This window comes from Cydia strobilella, chromosome 11, assembly GCF_947568885.1.
Source record: "Cydia strobilella chromosome 11, ilCydStro3.1, whole genome shotgun sequence".
Lineage (NCBI taxonomy): Eukaryota > Metazoa > Arthropoda > Insecta > Lepidoptera > Tortricidae > Cydia > Cydia strobilella.
This window is the reverse complement of record NC_086051.1, coordinates 14,017,066-14,041,139: the sequence shown is the minus strand read 5'-3', so window position 1 is coordinate 14,041,139 and position 24,074 is coordinate 14,017,066. Positions and strand designations below refer to the sequence as shown.

The 24,074-nt window shown below is 43.1% G+C and overlaps 1 protein-coding gene across 2 annotated transcripts in view; it reads right to left on the bottom strand.

Annotated features, from left to right (window-relative positions):
* Window positions 1-40: 40 nt before the first annotated feature.
* The window catches only part of LOC134745598 (maternal protein tudor-like), a 35,148-nt gene continuing 11,114 nt past the window's right edge, over window positions 41-24,074 (bottom strand). Inside the window, exons 3-12 of one of the 2 annotated variants that reach the window (XM_063679677.1) lie at window positions 21,790-21,950; window positions 13,877-13,954; window positions 12,445-12,606; window positions 10,954-11,115; window positions 7,759-8,702; window positions 7,353-7,501; window positions 6,521-6,682; window positions 5,237-5,403; window positions 4,372-4,607; window positions 41-4,052 (exon numbers count right to left, since the gene is read on the bottom strand). In XM_063679677.1, coding sequence (XP_063535747.1) covers window positions 850-4,052; window positions 4,372-4,607; window positions 5,237-5,403; window positions 6,521-6,682; window positions 7,353-7,501; window positions 7,759-8,702; window positions 10,954-11,115; window positions 12,445-12,606; window positions 13,877-13,954; window positions 21,790-21,950 — 5,424 coding nt within the window. In that variant the 3' untranslated portion in view covers window positions 41-849. The remainder of the gene's footprint in view (window positions 4,053-4,371; window positions 4,608-5,236; window positions 5,404-6,520; window positions 6,683-7,352; window positions 7,502-7,758; window positions 8,703-10,953; window positions 11,116-12,444; window positions 12,607-13,876; window positions 13,955-21,789; window positions 21,951-24,074) is intronic. The other variant, XM_063679678.1, reaches the window with a different exon arrangement.

Here is a 24,074-nt window from a genome sequence, read left to right as displayed (position 1 = left end):
CAGTAAACAACTGCAGAAATAAACATTTCACAAACGTAACTTATTTGTGAGTATCTGTTCTGCTGCATATTGGAGATACTATTATAGATACCTATATTAGCTTTTTGAATATTATGTAGTAACAGAGGCACAACGAACATTGTTCCTTATTGCTAATTATATTGCTTACTATGTGTACGAAAAGTGTATGGTAACACGATGTGCCAAATTTAAACAAAGAACATTTAATCGTATTCCTAACTTAGTAAACACTAAACAACGTCGAACGTAGAAAAAATAAGAGTATTTACAATGTCACAGTATCAAACTTCAAAGTCTTTAAACGTTAATTAAATGCTATGACTTAAAGAAACAAATCGGAAAACAAACAGATAAAAAATTACTGGGACTAACAAAGTTCTTTTACACTGGGAAGTAACAAATCAATAAAATTTTCATAAAAACGTTACGTAAGTAATCACTAATCAAGTAAACGTCTTAAATCTAGGATAACAAATTTAATAAAGTATCAAAATGTTTAGAGAGATTATCTAAAACTACAAAAGATAAGGCTATTCAGTCTAGTCTCTGGAAATTTCGATTTAACACGGAAACTGTACGTGGTGACCGATGGAAGTCAATTTATACGCCTACAATAAATAATCTACTACAAAAACCTTCTCTAGACACTTTAATACAATTTTCACTGAAGCAAAGAGACATATAAAGTAAATCCCCTCCTAGCTGATTGTGATATCAGATAGATACTTAGGAATCCTAAGTATCTATCACAATCAGGCATCGCTTATTAATATTACAATTAAAGAATGAGATTTTTATCATACAAGACTTAATTTAAAAATATATCTGTTAGTCGACATCAATAGTTTTAATTTCTTTGACTTTACTGACTTCACTTGATTTGACGCTAGGTTCAGTATTGTTCTCTTTTAATTTATTTTCGCGTTCTGCTATTGTTTTTCCTACTTCATCAGATACCAATTTTTGAGTTTTGACTTCTGATATTGTTTCTCCTACATCTGATTCCAATTTAGTTGGTTCATTACTGAATTCCTTTATTGGGGATCCGTCTTTGGTGCCATTACTGCTTGTGTAGCCAGTATCTGTATTTATGGAATCTTTAGAATTGTCTCTTTCTGGAGTTTTTATAGTTCCACTGGAGCTCTCCAGGGTTGAAGATGAAGTGTCCTGTTTAGGAGAATCTCGTTGTTCTGCTTTATGATCACCAGAGTCGTTTAAGCTGTCCGGGTTGGCTTCAAATGATTTGTTCTCAATTACGGTGTGATTACTTTCTAAGCTTTCGTCCAGATCTGGATGCGACGAGTCTAGCTCGTTGGCATCCTCAAATTTATCTTCATCCTCAGTCTCTTTTTCGGTATAATCTTCGGTTTGCTTTTCATTATCACCTATTAATACTGATTTGGGAACTTCCTTTTCGCCCGTTTTAGGTGAGTCTACTTTTTCCCGTGTTTCAACAGGTTTTTCTTCTTCAGAAGGCTTTAAAACTGATTCAGGTAAGTCTACTTCTTCCCGTGTTTCAACAGGTTTTTCTACTTCTGAAGGCTCTACAACTAATTCGGGTAAGTCTACTTCTTCCCGTGTTTCAACAGGTTTTTCTACTTCTGAAGGCTTTACAACTAATTCGGGTAAATCTACTTCTTCCCGTTTTTCAACAGGTTTTTCTACTTCTGAAGGCTTTACAACTGATTCGGGTAAGTCTACTTCTTCCCGTGTTTTAACAGGTTCCTCTACTTCTGAAGTCTCTACAACTGATTGGGTCGATTCTTTATCTATCTTTTCAGTTTCCGAGTTTACATCCTCAGAACCAGTTTCTACTGTCTCTTCAGGTTGTACATCCGTTTCGGCTGCGGCTGCCGTAGAGGCTGTCTCCTCCTCCGGAACTTGAATATTTTCTGGAGCTGCAGTTTCAGGTACAGTTTCCGCCTTTTCCGTGTCACTGGGTCTCGAGGCGAAAAGGATAGTACTAACATCCTCCCCATTAAGAATGAGTTTGACGAGTGCCGGCTCCGAAGTGCTGTCTAGGAATTCTATGTGGAATGTCGAGTCGTTAGCCATGAGCTCGTCGAGTTTGTTCCTCGCGGCGTCGTCGTCGGCCCCGGCGGGAGCGGCCAGTCGGCAGCACTTGGCGAGGGGCTCGATCGCCGCTACGTCCAAGGGCAGCCGCCGGAACTCCAGGCATTTAGCTTTGTTGCCGTAATCCAGGAACTGGACGTGGTAGCTCGCGTCGCAGAATTCTAGAATTTTTCCGCGATACCACTGCTCGTCCTCGGCCCAGTAGGCGGCGCAGATCGAACCGACCTTCAGCGCCGCCGCCGATTCGAATTCGTCCACGTCGACCATTCTCTCGGTCACCTTGTCGAGGTCCGCGGTCTTGTCATCGAGGTGGACGTAGAACTCGTCCAAGGCGTGGACGTAGCACAGCTTGCCTTTGCTGTGGAGGTCCTGGCCCACGGGCTTAGGACGCTCGGCCGGCGGTCGCTCCTCGCACAGCCCCACCAGCTCCTCCGTCACCGACTTGCCCTCCAGGTACAGCTCCACGATGGAGATGTCGCCGGACGCGATGAACTGCACGTTAAAGATGGTGCGGCCCTCGGCGGCCAGCTCGTTGAACTTGATCTCGGATTTTCTGGACCAAGATTTAACGTCCCTCGGCTTCTGGAGCGCGCACTTGCGCGATAGCGCCGGCTTCAGCTTCAGCTCGTCCGGGAGAGTGCGCAGCTCGGTAGCGATGGACGCGTTGCCGTAGTCCATGAACAGCACCTCGGTTCCCTCGGAGCCGTCCACGATGACCTGCGCGCGGTACCAGGCGCCGTCCTCGGGGTACCGCGCGGCGCACAGCACGCCCTCCTCCCGCGCCGCCAGCTCGGGGAGGCTCTCGGCGTCCTCCATCGCGGCCTCCATCGCCTGCAGCTCCGTCGTGGCCGACTCCAGCTGCACCCAGAACTCGGAGGGCGAGTTGACGTGGCTGGCGAAGCAGGAGGGCAGGTCGCCGCACTCGGTGGGCTGCTCGGCGCGCGCGGCGTGGCCCTGCGCCACGAGGCGGTCGGTGAGGCTGCGCCCGGCCACGTACAGGTCGACGTACGTGGTGACGTCCTTCAGTACTATGAGTGCGTCTACCGGTTGCGCCGTGTCGCCGACGAGCGCCTCGAAGCTCTCTCCGGCCGCCTCCGACCACTCGCCGGTGCCGGTGGGCACGGCGTTGACGCCGGAGCGCACGCAGAGCGGCTCCACGGCGCGCAGACTCTCCGGCATGGTCTTGATGAGGCCGGGCGAGTTGTCGAGCACGTCGGTGTTGCCGTAGTCGACGAAGCGCACGGTGGTGATGTCGGAGTCGAGGTCGAGCACCTCGGCGCGGTACCAGAGATCGTCGGCGGAGTACTTGGCGACGCACAGCGTGCCCACCTCGCGCGCCTGCAGGTCCTCGTACGTGTCGGCTGCGGCCGCGAGTTCGGCCTGGATCTCGTCGATCTTGTCGACCTTGTCGGCCATCTGGAGCCAGAAGTGTCCGGGGCTGTCGATGTGGCTGATGTAGACCTGCGTGCAGCCGGGCGGGAGGGACACGGGTTCGACCGTCTCGGCGGCCGGCGCGGGCTCGTGCGCGGGTGCGGGTGCGGGTGCGGGCTCCTCTTCGGAACTCACCTGCGGGGTGGCGAGTTTCTCGTTGACCAGTTTCATGGACAAGTCCACTCCGTCCAGGTGTAGACTGGCGAGCCAGCCGTCGGTGCCGAATGCGAGCGTGACTTGCACCTCCTTATCTGTAGTCCACTCGGACAGCTTTGTGACCGCGTCATCGGTGACCGCGACCAATCCTAAGCTCGCGACGAGAGCCTGGGCGCAGGGCTCATAGAAGGACTTGTCCAGTTTGTTAACCGTGTCCTTTGCGACGGTCTCAGTGTTGCCGTAGTCGGGGAACTGCACGGTGACGTCGCTGTCTGCGGCGCTGACGATGGTGGCGCGATACCAGTTGCCGTCGGATGATTTGGCGGCGCACAGGGTGTCGGGTTCGAACTCCTCGAGTTGTTCGGGTGTACCTATAATAAATTATGAAATCGAATTAAATCTGTTTAATCTCATAACACCCGATCAGAAATTAAGATATTAAATAAAATCCTTTCAATTTAGTAAAATTATAAACTAAAACGGCTGTGGCTGTGACAGTTGCACCAACCATACTTAACAGACTGATCAACATCATTCAACCGAGTACTATGAAAATTCCTATACAATAAAATTTTGCGAACGCTTTAACGGTGACTGCTAACCGTCATCTGTTAGTGTTGTGGCACGACGTTGGCAACAAAGGAGACGCCACAATAAGCTTAAGAAGGACAGTAAGATTAGGGCCCTCACCTTCATCGTAGAAGACATAGAGCTTGTCCAGCAGCTGCTGCACCTTGTCGATGTCCGCCGTCTTCTGCAGGTAGATCTCGTTCAGGTTCTGCAGGTGCTGCACGCTGCACAGGCCGAAGTTGTAGTTGAAGACGGTGCGCGCGCACAGCGTCACCACGTCCTCGAAGGCGCCCTCGTCGGGCTCTAAGATGGCCAGCTTCTTGCCCGTGCTGATGTCGTACAGGGTGGTCTTCAGGCTGAAACGGAATAATCAGATTGTTCTCACATACCATCATGGTACCTGGTAAAATTTTGCAGTGTAATAAGCCCTTAAGATACAATATACAATTAGCCTGATGCATGAAGTTTATATTTGAACAACAATTTGCCCGCAAAAAGCTAGTGAGCGAAACGTCACGTGACGTCACGCGTTCGACAGATTAGTTCACATAAATGTCATTCATTTTTTTCTTTATTTACATACAAGATATATATACAGTGGTATGAAGTAAACGAAATTAATAACTAGCTTAAATTTAAAATAGGCCCTCGAGGCATTGTACCAAGGATGCTGGCGGCATTTTCTCGCTGTATCGCAATGCTGATACGTTGTGCGAGGAAGCCGCCAGCTCTTCCGTCCAACGTGTGACGTCATCACGCTCTGTCGAATTGGCGCCAAAGATTATGAGCGTTTCAACCGCTCAAAATTTTTCATCATTTTAAATATTTTTAATAAAATAATGTGAAGGTTTACAAAAGTATTTTTATTATTTTCCGGTGTTCAAACTATATAAATTATGATAACAAATATTAAAATAAATTCATGCATGGAGCTAATTGCAGACTTAGCGTTGTAGTTGTCGAGACACAACGGTTTAACACTTACCGGATCCCCTCAACGCTGTCCACATATACAATGAACTTGTTCCCAGTGAGGGCGGTCTTCAGCTCCTCGAGTGGCATCAGGATGTTGCACTCGGCCGTGTAGTTGTTGAGGCAGCACTCTAGGGACTGGTAGTAGTATACGCTCAGTTCCGTTGGCAGTATCATCAACTGTGGGCAAATAATAATGCTTATTAGGGTACGATTCCACCTGCCCAATGTGTATTTGCGTCTCAAATTTTGCATAGTGAGAGTCCAATGCACATTGGACTCAATAGCTATTGCTAAATTGGAATTTTATTGAACTGTGTGAATGGTTTAGTTTTGAAAGATTCTTAGTAAATCTTTTGACCATCACTAAACGACATAAAAAACATATATGACAGCGTAAACATCAAAATTCATCTTCATTCATAGTGATAGTGATAAGGTTTACATAAAAAAATCGACCAAGTGCGAGACAGACTCGCGCACGAAGGGTTCCGTACCATTACGCATAAAACGGCAATAAAATCACGTTTGTTGTATGGAGTCCCAGTTAAATATTTATTTTATTGTTTTAATATTTGTTGTAATAGCGGCAACAGAAATACATCATCTATCCAAATTTCAACAGTCTAGCTATCACGGTTCATGAGATACAGCCTGGTGACAGACGGACGGACAGTGGAGTCTTAGTAATAGGGTCCCGGTTTTACCCTATGGGTACGGAACCCTTAAAAATGGTCGTAGCAGTCAAAGAGGATAACGTCGGTTAGAATTATCGACTACTTTAAGCAGTTTCCGAATAAATGTAGGCATCTATTTCTATTGTAAACCTTTACAAAAAAAACTTGTTTACATGAACACAATTTCAAATATAAAAAAACAGTAACAATAACAACTCAGTAATGTGAGCCGTTATTCTCTCATTGCTCCTGAGATTATATGACGTACTTTGGCCAATGATGTGGTGACAGTGTTGCCATAGTCGGGCAACATGGCGACGACGTTGTTTGCGTTTGACGTGTCGTTCAAGCTGGCGCGGTAGATTTTACCCTCGTGCTTCACTGTGCAGTGGATGCCGTCCGTTAGAGTATCCTGTGTTAGTGTAACACTAAAAACATGACTTACATTGGCCAATAATGTGGTGAGTGTTGCCATAGTCGGTCAACACGGCGACGACGTTGTTTGCGTCTGACGTGTCGTTCAAGATGGCGCGGTAGATTTTACCCTCGTGCTTCACTGTGCAGTGGATGCCGTCCGTTAGAGTATCCTGTGTTAGTGTAACACTATAAACATGACTTACATTGGCTAATGATGTGGTGACAGTGTTGCCATAGTCGGGCAACACGGCGACGACGTTGTTTGCGTCTGACGTGTCGTTCAAGATGGCGCGGTAGATTTTACCCTCGTGCTTGACTGTGCAGTGGATGCCGTCCGTTAGAGTATCTTGTGTTAGTGGCGTCAACTGAAAATAAAAGAAATAAAGGTCATATTCATTCAAAAACCAAGCACGTTATCCTTCGACGGAAGGTACATCAGGACAGCGTATCTTCACGGTGCTTTAATACGTTTTTTTAGGTGGGCAGTTTTCCGGTAAAGATCAAAAATGGTAACTGATCTGGTAGATCTGAATCATGGTAAAAAAAAGACTCAAAATTAAAGTTTTAGCAAGCTAAAATTTTTTAGGAATATATATTTTATAGTAAAAGCCCTTTATACTTAAATTTAATTTCCACTTTCGAAACATTTATTTCGTAAAATGTGACGCTGTAATTCTCTTGCTAATAACGCTCTGTGTAAATTATTTTGAGTAAGTACTCTTCCACGTGGTTACATTTGCTGTACGTACCAAGTTGACGTCGAAGTTGGCGATGGCGTTTTCGAGCAGCTCCGCCTTCTCCAAGTCGAGCTGCACGTAGAACTTCTCGTACAACTTGAAGTGCGTCACGCGGCAGAGGATCTGCTGGCCCACTATGATGGTCAGGTACGTACCAAGAGGACGTCGAAGTTGGCGATGGCGTTCTCGACCAGCTCCGCCTTCTCCAAGTAAAGCTGCACGTAGAACTTCTCGTACGACTCGAAGTGCGTCACGCGGCAGAGGATCTGCTGGCCCACTATGATGGTCAGGTACGTACCAAGTTGACGTCGAAGTTGGCGATGGCGTTCTCGACCAGCTCCGCCTTCTCCAAGTCGAGCTGCACGTAGAACTTCTCGTACGACTCGAAGTGCGTCACGCGGCAGGGGATCTGCTGGCCCACTATGATGGTGAGGTCTATTGCTTCGTCTGAAAAAAGAATGATATGTTATGTTAAGTAACTTTCGTCAATCATTGATTATGTAGATTTCGTATCTAAGGGCGGTTGCACCAATCGTAATGTAATATTATTCTTATTTGTTTTATGAATTTAAATTCAAACACCCACCACACGGTATTGATTTGGCTGCTGCTGTCAGGTGATTAAACAATGGTTATTGCAACAAGAACTTAATATAAGTACTCAAAATAAATGTTGTGTCAACTGATTAAGTACTGTACTGTACCTTTAAGTGCAACAGAAGATTGCTGCTCCGACAGCACAGCCAACTGTTTCTCCACCAGCATATCCGTAACACTAGCTCCGTTGTTCCACAACGACACCTGATACTGCCCTTCCACACACTCCTGGAAAACGCACTGGTACCGCGGCGCGTTGAAACACAGGTCTATCTCGGGATCGGCCTTCCATTCGCCTTCTATAGGCGCCACGCCGATCAGCGAGCAATGAATCGCCATTTTAGGCAGCTCTAAAAGTTGTCTATCCAACTGCCAAATGTCCTTAGCGTCCACTAGCTGTTTATTCCCAAAATCGATGTACTGGACTATGAATTTTGAGAACGGTTGGGCGGAGACGACTGTGGCTCGGTAGAGAACTCCATCGACAGGGTATCTGGCTAATACTGAAGCACCTACAGGGACGATCCCCGAGTAAGATCTGACGCCTTTGTAAAGCTCTGGTATTTTGTGCATCATTTCTAGGAACTTCGGTTGGAAGGATATTAGTTGTGCGTAGAAGCTCTTCGGGGATATAATCCAGGTGACAGATACTTCGTGTTGCGTTTCTGATTCGATGGTCGGGTCGTCGAAGCGGGATTCTAATGGGACAGGGTCAGGGAGTTCCTTGTACTGTACTTGTGTGAATTTGCTGCGGGGTTTGTTTCCGGCGCGGCCGAAGCTTCTCTCTGACCGCTTGTCGGAGTCAGAGCCGAACGAGCGGTCAGCGCGCTCGGCGCGGTCACGGGGTGTGAAGTTGCTCCTGGTTCTATCTCTGTCGCCGCGGTTATTCTCGCCTCTGTCTCGGAACTCCCGCTTCTGGCTCCAGTCTTTCTTCTCGCCCCACTCTCGCCGCTCGCCCCGGTTCTGTCCGAAACGGTCGTTGCGGTTCTGCGTCCCGCTGCCCCAGTCATCTTTCTTCTCTTCCCATTCGTCTTGCTTGAATTTATTGTCACTGCAAGGCAAGAGTTTTATATTATTTTCGTAACTGGCTGGTATAGTCAGCAGAAAAGTAGCTAAGAAGAAAACAATGCTCAAAATTATTTGCAAACGAAACGACATCTTTGTATTAAATATATCTTTAAGAAAGTAAATAGCTATCTACTGCTGACTATATAAAAATAAAATAAAAAGGTTTATATTATAACTGTTACATTTATTTTAGCATTGTCTGTTATGCTGATGACTATGACTAGTTAATTTTGTTACAAAGATAAAGACTTATCCCTGTTATTTTAGTCAGGTTAGGTTATATAGGTTTGAAAAAGAGGGATAAATGCTCTATCCTCGTTTAGTATGCCAAAACCAGCTGGGTTCATGATTGTGTAAAATTTGCTAACATAAAGGGTACTTCACTTTGCTCAAAACAGACCAACTATAATGTTAACGTAGCTTTTTTATGTGCTTTAATGCTTTGAATGAGAAGTATCCAACGCAAAATTTTAGTAAGGTAAGTGTAGTATCCTTGAATTACAGTTTACAGTGTTAAAAGATGAAGACGGTGATATTAAACTGGAAATTATTCTGATCAATGACTGTGCAACAACTACAACCACAACCAAGCTGCAAAAAAAAACAACAGAAAACGAAGGGATTAACGAAACTCAGACCGAGTGCTGGAATGGTGAACTGAAAAATGCGTAGAAACAACGTGAAGGGACAAGTTTATTTAGACTGTTAATGCTATATAAGGTCGTGTGTCGTTAGAGGTATCTTTAATTTAAATAAAAGTGAACACACAACAACAAACACTTTTTAGGCGCGTTTTCGAATTCACTAATACTATTAGTGTTTTCAAGGTAGCCCAAAGATGTGATATTATCATCACTAATAACATTAGTTTAATACCGTGAGAGAATTGGGTCCCAGAGAGCCAATTATGTGGCGTTATGTTTTTTTTCTAAGCCTGAGACCTTTTTAAGTGTCTCCAATTCCGAAAATAATGAGACACTACACTTTCTATGGCAAATTAACAATCTGTATTACTAAGTCAGGTCATAAGTTGTATCACAAAGATTTTTACTAATAAAAAAGTTAGGGTTGAAAGCTTATTTAATGCTGAATTACTAACAATATCATTTAACGTAATTTGCTGTCTCAGTTTTGCGTAATTCTATGCAATATTCAGAAAAAAAATATTAAAAAAACGCGGCCGATTTTTGTGATTTTGATCCCTATTTATTTATTTTACTTTTTTACATGGTTTGTATCTTACATAAAACAAAAGTTTGCTCTTTTATCTTTCTTTAGATATATAATTCATGTGTATTGGACTGGGAAAAATGCAAACGTTTTACCAAACCTTCTCAATGGATGGCAGTGAAAAATATGCGTGTTGCTGAAAAGTACCCTAAGTTTGAAGGACAAAGCTGAAGTAAGAGCCGCGTTTTTTACGTCTAACGACAATCCCAAAGTAAACAAGTAGTAAAGAAAGTCGCGATCTAAATTATATTACGTTTTGATCACTATAAAACAAGCTTTCAAATCATGTCTTACTTTTTTTTATTAAAGGCTTTGTATTACATTTTATCAGTCAAAACCTTTGTGACAGAACTTATGACCTAACTAAGTATATTGCTTGTCTCAGAGAAAACATCGACACACGTCAAATAAATTATGTACAAGAACATCCAAGCGTGACCAAGCAAATAGGGCGGGGAAACTAGTGCAATGCCGATTTAATTATAATGCTTACATCGTGTACGTTCATTAATTTCATACTAAATGCTGCGAGTAACATGTTAACTTTATAAAACACTTCGACAAGCTTCTATCCCTATGGGATGCGAGGGCTTCTAAGTCGTACTTAGTAATAAAAACGAGTACAGGTTACAATCAGTCTTAGAAATATTTCTCACGCAAAAGCGTGTGGGATGGTCTCGAAAAAAAAAAACTAGATTCTAGTATTTACTTTAGAATACGTATGAAAATTATAGGTTTTTTTTAGAACAACCACCCAAGAAAAAAATATTGCATTAAATTCATTTTAATGATAAAGAGCTCAATTCACAAGGTTATGTTTATTGTTATATTCAGGATTTAATGTACGCCCTCGCAGTAAAATTCATCAAATTAGATAAAATGGTATTATGGTGTAAGGTAAAAGTTAACAGTGCAACTAATTTTAAATGATTATATTACTCGCAGGGTAAGCATTAAACGATCGGCAAGCAAAACGGTGTAACAGGCCACATCCACGACGGTACCGTTTCAGCCTGTCCTGTACAGATCCCTTAGCCCCTGCCTGCTGAGCGTCCGCCGACGCTGCCTCGGCGGCCTGGCGCAGCCTCTTGCCGACCCCGGCGCCGTCTTTGTGCTTCCAACCTGGCTTTGGACCAGGCTTTTCGTTGTCCGCTCTAGGCTTTCTTCTGTCGATTTATAGGGTAAACCGTTCAAGTCATGACACTTTCAAAATAGATGACAATGAAATATGAATCGTGGTGCCAGTAACTGGGTTGTTTACCCTATTTGTATGTCCAAAATGACAAACTTATTCTAGATTTTAAAATAAAATTTAACATAAGCTTTACAATATTATTAGTCGCTATCGGAATCGTTTGTATCGCCGTGCTTAACCACTTTAGCCACTTGGAACCCTTATCATGTCTCAGTAAAAACATTATTTATGATTCAGATAACCGATAGAAGATCACAGGCCTTTTTTATCTTTTGTGCAACTAAGTTAGGTAAGACGAGTTAACAATTTAGACGGCCGTCTATGGCCTGCAAGTGATATATTGATATATTTGGCTTCTCCATCATAAAAATATTAAAAATGCGACGTGATAATATTTTGCCATTTTAACTTACGCGGACTATAATCATTCAAGTTTGTTATTGTTGGTAAATTAGCACGGCGAATGTCGACTAAAATATCTTAGAGCAAGTCAACCTGTCAGAAGAAAGAGGCGAAATTTAAAACTTGGATGGGAGATCGATCCCTCTCGCCTACATTTTTCAAATATGCTGCTGTTTTCTACTGACAAAGCTGGTTTTCCAGAGTATATTACACAAATATAGTACAATCAGCAGCAAAAGTATATAGCTAAGCGGGTGAAAGTCAAAATGACCTAAACACAACTTTATTATTTATGAGTTTATACTCAGCCTGCAGTATTGAGCGAGTAGCATTTTGAAAATGGCACCAACTTAGCTACTTCTGCTGGATATACATAAAAATTAACAGATAATCTTTCTGACTAACGCAGATTGCGAGCTGCAGGGCTGCGCGACCAATTAATTTGCGTGGGCGGGCGAAGTTGACATACCATCATCAAGCCAGAGTCCAGTGGATCTGGCAGGTCGTAAACCTTATTGCAGATAAGATAAGATAAGATTCACCAATAGTCAGGCGTCAGCGGGCAGCGGAGCTATCCAAACGGTGCGAGCGCCGCCGCTGTCGTCAAAAACAGGTTCACTCATTTGCGAGCGGCAGGTCAGAGTGACGCTATCTAAATGTAGACTTGCCCGCTCGCGTCGAGTCTGCGGCCTAAGATCCACCCCACACTAGCGTCTCGAGCGTCAGCGTCTAGTCAACTCTATGGCTAGACTTATATTGACCGTGAATCATTCAAAACTCTAACTCTATGGCTGCTGCTCGACGCAACGACGGCATTTTCCATAGCGCTGACCAGACGCCGACGCTCGGGAGACGCTAGTGTGGCGTGGCCCTAAAGATTATCGCCTGCTGCTAGTACCTGTTGTCTCTATCCCTGTTGTCGCGGTTGTCCCTGTCGCGGAAGTGCGGGCGCGGCGCGGGGGCGGCGGAGGGGGCGGGGGCGGGGGCGGCGGCGACGGACTCCTCCCACTCGTCGCCGGCGGGCGCTGGCGGCGCGCTGTTCTCCCATGGCTTCCCGCGTCTGTGCCAATTGGATATGGTTATGCTACTGTCAAGATCATAAATTATCTATAATAATTTTTAAGAAAAAAAAACCGACTTCAATGGGGGATGCCGTTGAAGGGAGGGAAGGGGGACGTTATTGTTGATGGTGCACTCCAGACAATGAAATGAAAAAGACAGCATCTTTTGCTTACTAAAAGGAGGTAAAATCACCCACTTTTCTAGTAGTATTTCGTTTCTGTAAGGGTCACAGTGTAACCCAATGTTCTGATAGCATTTCGTTTTTGTAAGGGTCACATTCTGATAGCAGTTAGGTTCTGTGAGGATCGCAGTTAAAAAAAAAGCCCAGGTCCAAGTTTGGGTCTGGGTCCATAACGAAGATAATGAATCGCTAAACGTGAACTGTGTCGTTGAAGAGTTTCATTCTGATCATCATCAGCAGTTCCACTTCATTAAATGTCACTTTTTTAAATGGAAATGCTGGATTTGTTGATGAAAATACTAAAAATCACTATATGTATGCCTTTAACATTTGAGGAGTTCCCTCGATTCCTCATGGATCCCATCATCAGAACTGCGTTTTGACAAAAACGGAGTTATGGAGTAACAAACATTTTAAAAAAATACAACCGAATTGAGAACCTCCTTTTGAAATCTTGAAGTCGGTTAAAAAGGGAACCTCGTTGTCGATGTGCTTACAATGCGCGGTGTTGCATTTGTATTGGAGCATCGTTAACAACGTCACAAATATCTATTCACATATTTCTGACCTTATAATATAACAATTAACTATGGTAAATGTGGCGTTAATTAAGGCAAGCATTGTTTATTATATACAGTTTACAAATAAACTCGAGTTCATTCCTAAATCTCAGCAAATTAATTTACTGTAATCCATTAATTACATCACACGTTTAGGGGGGGCGTTATTTAAATTATTTTATTCGCCGTACAGGTAAATAACAGGTTTTTGGAACGATAATCTTTTTTATACGTTTAATTTACTTTCCCAATCAGTTTTGGGTTATAAAATTACTAATATTTCTTTTGTAAAAAATATTTTGATAAAATATTAATAATACTTAATTCGATTTTCCGATTTCGTCGAAAAAATGTGACGTCACACCAGGGAGGGGAGGAGTTTTCATCCCCTTAAAGGATGATTTCTGGGGTAAAAACTACCCTATGTCCTGTCGGGTCTCAAACTATCTCTATACTAAATTTTAACTAAATCGGTTCAGCGGCGTGAAGAGGTAACAGACAGACAGCATAAACAGTTAAACACCCACCTTTCTCCCTTATCGGGTCTGCCTCCAAACTTGTCACTATGCCGGCCCGGCCCCGATCGATCAAACGGCTCTCTGTCTCTGTAATGATAATAATTTCTCGCCATTGTATTACAAATCACACACTAAGACACATTTGCGTAGGCATGAACTACTTTAACTAATACTAATAAGTCTAAATAGTCCTATGCATTTACACTTGAAGCTGAGTAACCTAGGGTAGAGTGAGTACTGCTTCTAAAATTCACCCGCTACGCGAGCAACGAGGTTCAAAGAACCGAATTCAAGGTCATCCGTGACTCACGCAAGCCTATTTCACTAAAAAACTGTGGTACAAAAACTGCTGTAGAAAATATTACAATTAAGTTTCGTTCTCTCACTTTAGATGGATTAGGTGTGATATGAACTGGATCAAACGATCGCTCTGTCTCTTATCATTGGATTTGAGATATAGGCAAAAATTGGCTTATCGGTGATACTGCGTATATCTTACACAGATCTCACATGAGGAAACGTAAGCTATAAAATCAATGGCAGCTGTCAGTTTTGATGCTTACTTTTTACAATTGTGAGCTCATCGTAAGATAATAACGCGGTATCACCGAATTACCAAGTATCACCGATAAGCCAAGGTTTGCCCTAGTTATCCTTTTTCAAAATTGACGCTCGATTGATGTCAACTAAACTATAGTTTGTCAAAGGACTGTCTCTGTCTGAAGCTGAAATGTAACAACAAAAAATGTAGATTTCACAGTAAATTTAATTATGAAAATGAATAAGTCTAGGAATGCACGATACAGTTGTGTTACATGTGTTTAAATGCATTTGTCCATTAAATAAAATACTTGACCAATATAAAAAAACCAGCCAAGTGTGAGTCTGACTCGCGCACCGAGGGTTCCGTACATTACATAATTTTATCAACGTATTTTTTATGTGAAACGTGAGTGAAAGGTTAATTGCGGTTGACGATTTATGCCGTATTAAAAAAAACTACTTACCAGATCTCGTTCTGAGAAGTTTCAGGATATACTTCAGAATAAAACACAGGAATAGTAGTATAGCGTGTACTGGCCGGTTACAAACTGAATGACATAACTAGTTTTAAAACTACCCTTTATTTAAACACTACATCCCTCCACCAATAGTTGTAAAACTATCCATACACCTAATGACAAATTATAAGTAAAACACTGACGCGTATTTTTATATTAATAATTGGGCTTTGGATTTCTTGTGTTCCTTAATGGGAATCGACGTTCCAAACCATCTTGTTCAGTCGGCTCGTCGTCATATTCTCCATGATGGGGTGTAATAGAAGCAGGTGGTACTTCAGGGACAGCCGTGGTATCCTGAAGTCGCGGCGATGACGTTTGTGAGACGACACTCGAAAACGAGCAATCGGACATGTCGGCATCATCGTCCTCTTCCCCCGCAGCCGCAGGCAGCGGCGCCGGCGGCGGTGCTGCGGTTTCGGAGGGCACCTCCTCTCTCGGCTCACTGGGTTGTAGAACTGGCACATCGCCATCGTAGCCGTCCTCTTCCAAAGCCTTACTGCCTTTGTACGTAAGCAGCTGGTCAACATGCTTTCTAGCCGTTACTTGAAGACTTCTAATGTAAACTTTGAACATTGACGAGCCGATGGTACTTAAAATTGTTCCTTCTAACCACGTATGTTTTGTGCCATTTTTAAAATATGATTTTACGAGTACACTGTCTCCGACATTAAATTTAATTTGCCTCTTTCCATCGTAATATTTACGCTGTGAGATCTGTTTTTGAAGCACAATTTTATCAGCCGAGGATACCGACGGACTGACGTCGGGTGCGTCGTCGGATGTCGGCACGAGCGAATCGGAACGACAGCGCAGCTGCCGCCCTAGCATCAGCTCGGCGGGCGAGTGTCCGGTCGTACCGTGGACAGAGTTTCGGTACTCAAAAAGAAAATAATTTAATTTATTATAAAAATCGACTTTCGATAGATTTTGTGCTAAGATTGTTTTTAAACCTTTTTTTATGAACTTTACGCTATTTTCTGCGAGACCATTAGACGCGGGATGGTAAGGCGCAATTGTTACGTGCTTTACGTTATTACTTTTGCAGAAGTCTTCAAATGCCGCTGAAGTAAAATTCGTAGCATTATCCGTTACTAACGTTCGAACTAAACCGAATCTAGCGAACATATCGCATAGTTTCGCTATAACGCTCGCCGAGTCGATACTCGACATAAAATAAACCTCCACCCATTTGGAGTGCGCATCCACTGCTACGAGCACCCGGTGACCTGCCAGCTCCGCCATGTCGAGGTGCAAGCGCTGCCAGCGCGCGCGCGGCCGCGGCCACACCGCGAGCGGTGCACGCGGTGGCGCAGCGCGGATTGATGAACAAATAGTGCAAGAACCTATTTTTTCCTCAATCTGCTTATCAATATTTGGCCACCACATATATTTACGCGCGTTGCTTTTTGTCTTTACCACTCCAAAATGAGAATTATGCAATTCATTTAATAAACGTTCCCTATACATAACGGGTATTATGATTTTATGACCCCTCATTAAACAGCCTTTTTCTAAAGATAACTGCAAACGGCAATTAAAATATGGCTTAAGTTCGCTAACAACTACTTTCCTAGGCCAACCTTGCAGAATATACTTTGATATTATGCTCAACACTGGATCATTACGAGTTTCTTTTTGTATATTTTCCACAGAAATAGGATGAATGTCGTGATACATAAAATTTATAAATAATGCTTCATCCTGCACTAAATTATCCTCATTAGCAACCAGTTGCGAATCTTTTATTGCGCGTGATAAAAAATCGGCTACGTTATCTGCGCTCTTAATGTACTCGATTTTAAAATTGTACGCCGATAAAAACAAAGCATATCGTTGCAATCGATTAGCCGCGAACTCCGGTACGCCTTTCTTGCTGCCAAAAATCGAAATTAAAGGCTTATGGTCAGTCCTTAAAATAAAAGGCTCAGGTCTACCGTACAAGTAATGGTGGTATTTTTTTATCCCAAAAATTATAGCAACCGCTTCTTTTTGAATTTGAGCATAATTTTGCTCACTTTTAGTTAGTGACCGGGATGCGTAGGCCACGACGCGCTCGGTGCCATCCGGTTGCGTTTGAGCCAATAAGGCTGCCAGACCCTTGGGGCCCGCATCCACAGTGACAATCGTTGGCAAATCGGGGTTATAGTGAGCCAATACCTTATCTGACGCAAGCTCCTTTTTGATAGCTTCGAACGCGTCGTTTTGAGCCTCGCCCCATTGCCATTTGCAATCTTTTTTTAATAACAAATTTAATGGATTTAACATACTGGCCGCATTAGGTATAAATGTCCTATAATAATTTAGCATACCTAGAAAAGATTTTAATTCCGTCACGTTCCTAGGTCGTTGACATTCTAGAACAGCATTTACCTTCTTTTTAGACTTGTGCAACCCATTTTTGTCAATAACAAAACCTAAATATTCTACGGAATCCTTAAAAAATTCACATTTTTCCTGTTTCACGCGTAACCCGGCATCCTTTAGTCTACTCAAAACTTGTTCCAACCTAGCCACGTGAGATTCCCTATTTGGCGCGGTAATTAATAAATCATCTAAGAATATACACGTGCCCTCAATGCCAGCTAACAGTTTGTCCATGCATTGCTGAAAAATGCACGGAGCGTTGGATAAGCCAAAAACTAAACGGGTATACCGGAATAACCCCTTATGGGTATTGATACAGGTTAAATTGCGCGACGGTTCGTCTAGGACCAGCTGATTGTAAGCTCTGGATAGGTCTAATTTGGAAAACTCCACCCCGCCATGCAATCTAGAAAACAGATCTTCTATTCGCGGTAACGGATAATTGTCAATAAATAAAATATTGTTTAAGGTTACTGAGTAATCTCCGCAGATACGAATATTTCCATCCGAACGCAACACGGGAACAATTGGCGTAGCTATATCGGAATGTTCAACTTTCTCCAAAATGCCTAAATCTAGTAACCTCTGCAATTCAGTTTCAACTTTAGGCTTTAACGCTAAAGGTACCGTCCGAGGCTTACAAAACTTAAACACGACATCTTTTTTAATTTTTAAATGAATTTGATAGGGAGTAAATGTGCCAAGTTCCCCCGAAAATACCTCAGAGTACTTATCGTGCAATTTTTTTAACATCGGATCCTCCTTTATGTTATGACAATTAAGGTTACACAAATGCAGGTCAAATTTGGTAATAAAATCGCGTCCTAGCAACGGCAATTGCGACATTTGCGAATCAATCGTGGCAATAATAAAAAATTTAATCTCAATTATACGATTATCAAACTTAACCGGTAATAAGATATAACCCACAGGTGTGATTTTATTGCCATCGTAACAATTGAGCCTTACGTTACATTTGCATAGGGCATAATTTACTTTAAATGTTTTTTCGTAAACATCGGTGGGTAAGACGGACACTGCGCTACCGGTGTCAACTTCGCACAAAATCGACTTGTTATCAATCAACACAGATTGCATCATAGGTTTCCCGTTAACCGAACGGATAAGAAAAAAATCATAAATACCTTCGCAAATATCGTCAGTATCCTCGGCTAAGAAATTTGTGGTCTTAATTTTAGATTTACACACTCGGCTCAGATGGCCTTTCTTTCCGCACTTTTTACACGAATACTGAGTAAATTTACATTGTTCTTTGGAATGTCCGTGATATCCACATGCACTACACTTAGCTCTTTTTTTATCGCCTTCCGCGGCGGGGCGCAGCGCGAACACATCTGCAGATGCGCAGGCGCTGGCGCTGACCGTACTGCTGTTGCCATGCACCGCCATCCGCGCGCAGCGCACGCTTTGCGCCAGTTGCAAGGCTTTATTGAAGGTCAACGAAGTTGGGTCTTCGGCAAAAAGTTTTTTCATTTCTCATGCTCTGAAAGAGGGTCATTGTTGTTCTAAAAGGTGTGCAGAAAATGATACGCGTCTGCACTAGAGCATTTTACGTTCGAAGTACGATTTTTTTGATTTTTTTACGATAAGCAATTCAAATTTGAGTTTAAATGGATTTGTTATACAATTTCCATTCTGATATTTGACTCTCCATTCCATAAATAATGATACTTTTGCCTAAATTGCTAACCGAAAGTACCCTTAAGAAATACTATAAAAATGTATACTTGGTCATGTTTTAAAAAAAACACATGCATTTTAGTTTCCTCGTATTCGAAATGAAAAGTAGAGTGTTTAACTCGGGTGAAAGGCGTCATTTCAGCCTCGGACTATTGGCGCTCTCACTGTGTTCGAGCACCAAAATACCTCGGCAGAAATGAGTGCCTTTCATCCCTTGGTTAACAATCTACTATTCTTTCTCCTTCCTGTTTTCTAATCCAAGCACAAACCGGTCTCTTAACGCGGAGTCGAGTTCCGTAGTGAACGAACAATGTTGCGCTAGACTGCGCACACGCGCCGCCCAGTCACTTAATTCCTCTCCGGGACGCTGCTCCGCTTTGTAGAATAAATATCGCTCAGCGAAAACACATCGCTTAGCTACAAAATGGTCGTCTAATTTCGTAAGGAGGTCGCTATAGCTGACCGAATCTAGGTCGGCTGGAAACACTAGGTCCTTTGCGATGCGGAAAGTGTCCTCCACCAGGGCAGAAAGTAGTACCGCTCGACGTGTAGCACCAGATTTATCGGTCTCCTCCGTTAGTTTGTTCGCCAAACAAAACTGAGCAAAACGACTTTTAAATATGGCCCACTCCTGCGTGCGGTGGTCGAACACTGGGCTGTTACCTAACACCAGATTCGTTGCTAACATTTTCTCACTTGTGATTAACTGACTTTATCATAAAAACTTCACTTTTTATACGCGTATGTTCTTTTTTCGTCGCCACTGAGAAGTTTCAGGATATACTTCAGAATAAAACACAGGAATAGTAGTATAGCGTGTACTGGCCGGTTACAAACTGAATGACATAACTAGTTTTAAAACTACCCTTTATTTAAACACTACACGTTCAAACCAATTTTCGGTGGAAGTTTGCATGGTAATGTACATCATATATTTTTTCTTTTATTTTAGAAGTTACAGGGGGGGGGGGGGGGACACACATTTTACCACTTTGGAAGTGTCTCTCGCGCAAACTATTCAGTTTAGAAAAAAATGATATAGAAACCTCAATATCATTACTGAAGACCTATCCATAAATACCCCACACGTATGGGTTTAATAAAAAAAAATCGAGTTTCAGTTCCAAGTATGGGGAACCCCCAAAATTTATTGTTTTATTTTTATTTTTGTGTGAAAATCTTAATGCGGTTCACAGAATACATCTACTTACTCGTACCAAGTTTCAACAGTATAGTTCTTATAGTTTCAGAGAAAAGTGGCTGTGACATACGGACGGACAGACAGACAGACATGACGACTCTATAAGGGTTCCGTTTTTTGCCATTTGGCTACGGAACCCTAAAAACCGGCCAAGTGCGAGTCGGACTCGCGCACGAAGGGTTCCGTACCATTCCGAAAAAAAAAACGGCAAAAAATCACGTTTATTGTATGGGAGCCCCACTTAAATATTTATTTTATTCTGTTTTTAGTATTTGTTATAGCGGCTACAGAAATACATCATCTGAAAATTTCAACTGTCTAGCTAACACGGTTCATGAGATACAGCCTGGTGACAGACGGACAGACAGACAGACGGACGGACCCTTTGGGTATGGAACCCTAAAAATAGATTCATAAGGAGACCAAAGACTAGGCTTTATTAACAATTTTATACGAGATTTTTACGTAAATGTTCATGCATCCTACGAATGGGCATCTTAAATAAGCCACTTACTCCGTTTAAGACACAGATAAATAAAAATAACAAAGCGGTACTACAACTTCAACCTTACTGCAACGTTCCTAAGTATATACCTACTGTCCGCGCGCGAATTCCGTGCACGGATGAGGAATGTTAGGAATTTTGGGCGTCATGACCGAGTGCTATGATTTTATCGATATTACGTTATCAATAATATGCAACTTGTATTGCCGCCGCGCGCAAGTTTTTATCTGGGAAACACAAACTTAAGTCCGGTCTCGATAAATCGTAAAATTTCAACGAGTAGAATATTTAATCGAATTCTTGTGATAGTTTATAGGAACAGTCTAGCTATGTCAGCTCATATCTAGGTACGCGCGTGCACCGCGATATGAGCTGACTAGCCAAAAAGTATAACTGTAGAATCTATCCGCGGGACGCCAGTTTCGCGTGGTGACCCCGACGTGATCCTTGTAGTATAAGGAGAATCGTAGGCGGTGACCACAATACCTACATTTATCACGATTTATTACCACTGCACCAATTTCGATTATCTAAATTAAAGAGAGAATATGGCATACAATAGTGAAAATAGGCCCCAGAGAATAGAGATAAAGATAAAACTGGAATGCGACGATAATTAACGAGTTTCAGATTGTGTCTAACGCCTGACTAGGCAAGAGATGAGTATTTATCGCTATCCAATTAGATATTTCGCTGAGATTAAAAGCATTATTGATATTTAAGTAAATGGCACATAAATGGCAAATTTTCATTAGATTCTTCAGATTTTCGATAACTTATAACTGTTATACAGTAATGTAGTCAATAGGGAATATTACGCTAATCTCTGCGTAGGGGGCGCCACTACCACAATCTAAGGGTCTATCGCGAAACAAGAAAATCAAAATTTAGAAATTTAACATCTCTGTCACTCTTGCATATTCGAGCGATTAGTACATCTTGCCGCGACTTTTGCTAGACGTACCGACATTCACACTGTTAACTGATAATTCCAAAGCCGTGGTCGCTCTCTGGCGAGCTGAACTGTTCAGTGGCAGCTTTGCTTACTGGCGTGGTAGGTTTAGTCTGGAGAGAAGGTAATATTTACCTGTTTCGGAAGCTGCCACCCCTTTGTCCAAAGTCGTCATCGTCCCTTGGCCGCCGGTCTTCTCTGAAGCTCTTTTCGCGCTTGAATCCTTTGCCGTGGTCGCTCTCTGGCGAGCTGAACTGTTCCGGGGCCGCTTTGCTTACTGGCGTGGTCGGTTTAGTCTAGAGACAAGGGAATAATTAGGATCGATTGAGTTACAGCATAAAGATACATACTAATTAATGTCATTAACGGGTCTAACGCGATTATCGCGAAGATCGTCTTATAGAAAAGATATTAAATTACAATTATAGTATACAAATGTAATTTTTTCGTAGGATATTACGTTTTTATAAGAATTTCCGCAAGGTAGTAAAAAAGCCGATTTTCATGATATTTTTTTATACTTCCAATATTATTTAAGTAAAGATTACAGTTACAATTCGGTCAAAACCGGGAGCGATCACCGTATGGTAAGAGGCACACTGAATATTCAATTTAGGCTTGAGAGATCTCGACTGATAAAGTCTACGCTCCGCCCGGCACCGGCCCAGCTCCAAAACCCCGAGAGCTTTCAGCTCGAACTTCAAAACCGGTTCGAATGCCTAGCTAGCGACCTGGACGATTACAACGACGGGTTTGTGGAAGCTGTTCATACGGTCGGGTTCAAGTTCTTCAAGACTCGTCGTACAAGAACCAAGAAACTCTCGGACTCCACTCTCAAGCTCATGGAGGTGAGGCGTGAGATGATTCTGCAGTCGTCAGGTGACGTTTGTCGTTATAGGCAGCTCAACAGACGGATCTCGAAGTCTCTGAAGCGAGATATACGCCGATTCAATACTAACAGTATTGAAGAGGCTATCAAGCGCAACAGAGGCTCGAAGGTGTTTGCCAGAGATCTGTCTATTGGCCAAAGCCAACTGACAAAACTGAAGACCGACGACGGCAGGATCATCTCATCCAAACCTGAGCTCTTGGGAGAAGTCGAGAAGTTCTATGGACAGTTATACACAACAACCCGAGCACCCGTCGTGGATCTAGCTAGAGACCCTAGAGCTAGACTAACTCGACACTATACCGAAGATATCCCGGACGTCAGCCTGTACGAGATTAGTATGGCTCTCAAACAACTTAAGAATGGCAAAGCCCCAGGTGATGACGGAATTACGGCCGAACTCCTGAAGGCGGGTGGTAAACCAGTCCTTAAGGCCCTTCAGACGCTGTTTAGTTCCGTCATGCGCGAAGGAAAAACGCCGCAAGCGTGGAACAGAAGTGTGGTGGTGCTCTTCTTCAAAAAAGGTGATAACACCTTGCTGAAGAATTATAGACCCATCTCACTTCTGAGCCATGTCTACAAGCTGTTTTCGAGAGTCATCACGAACCGTCTCGCACGCAGGTTTGACGACTTCCAGCCTCCCGAACAAGCAGGTTTCCGTAAAGGCTATAGTACCGTAGACCACATACATGCGTTGCGGCAGGTTATACAGAAGACTGAGGAATATAACCTCCCCCTTTGCCTTGCATTTGTGGACTACGAGAAAGCCTTCGATTCGATCGAGACTTGGGCTGTGCTGCAGTCTCTCCAAAGGTGCCAAATTGACTACCGGTATATCGAAGTGCTGAAGTGTCTGTACGAAAACGCCACCATGTCCGTCCGACTACAGGGCCAGAGCTCGAAGCCTATTCCATTGCAGCGGGGAGTCAGACAAGGAGATGTAATCTCCCCAAAGCTGTTCACCGCTGCATTGGAGGATGCCTTTAAGGTTCTGGACTGGAAAGGACGAGGCATCAATGTAAATGGCGAGTACATCACTCACCTTCGGTTTGCCGATGATATCGTAGTCATGGCTGAGACCATGGAGGACCTCAGTGCGATGCTCGCTGATCTCAGCAGAGTATCTGAACGAGTTGGTCTGAAAATGAACATGGACAAGACGAAGATCATGTCTAACGTCCATGTTGTGCCAACTCCCGTATTAATCGGAGGCTCTGCGCTCGAAGTTGTTGACGATTATGTATACCTAGGACAAACAGTCCAGTTAGGTAGGTCCAACTTCGAGAAAGAGGTCACTCGTCGAATCCGACTCGGTTGGGCAGCGTTCGGGAAGCTCCACAGTATCTTTTCGTCCAAATTGCCGCAGTGTCTTAAGTCAAAAGTCTTTGACCAGTGTGTGTTGCCAGTGATGACATACGGATCTGAGACGTGGGCGCTAACGATGGGCCTCATAAGAAGGCTCAAGGTCACGCAAAGGGCAATGGAGAGAGCTATGCTCGGGGTTTCTCTGCGTGATAGAGTCAGAAATGAT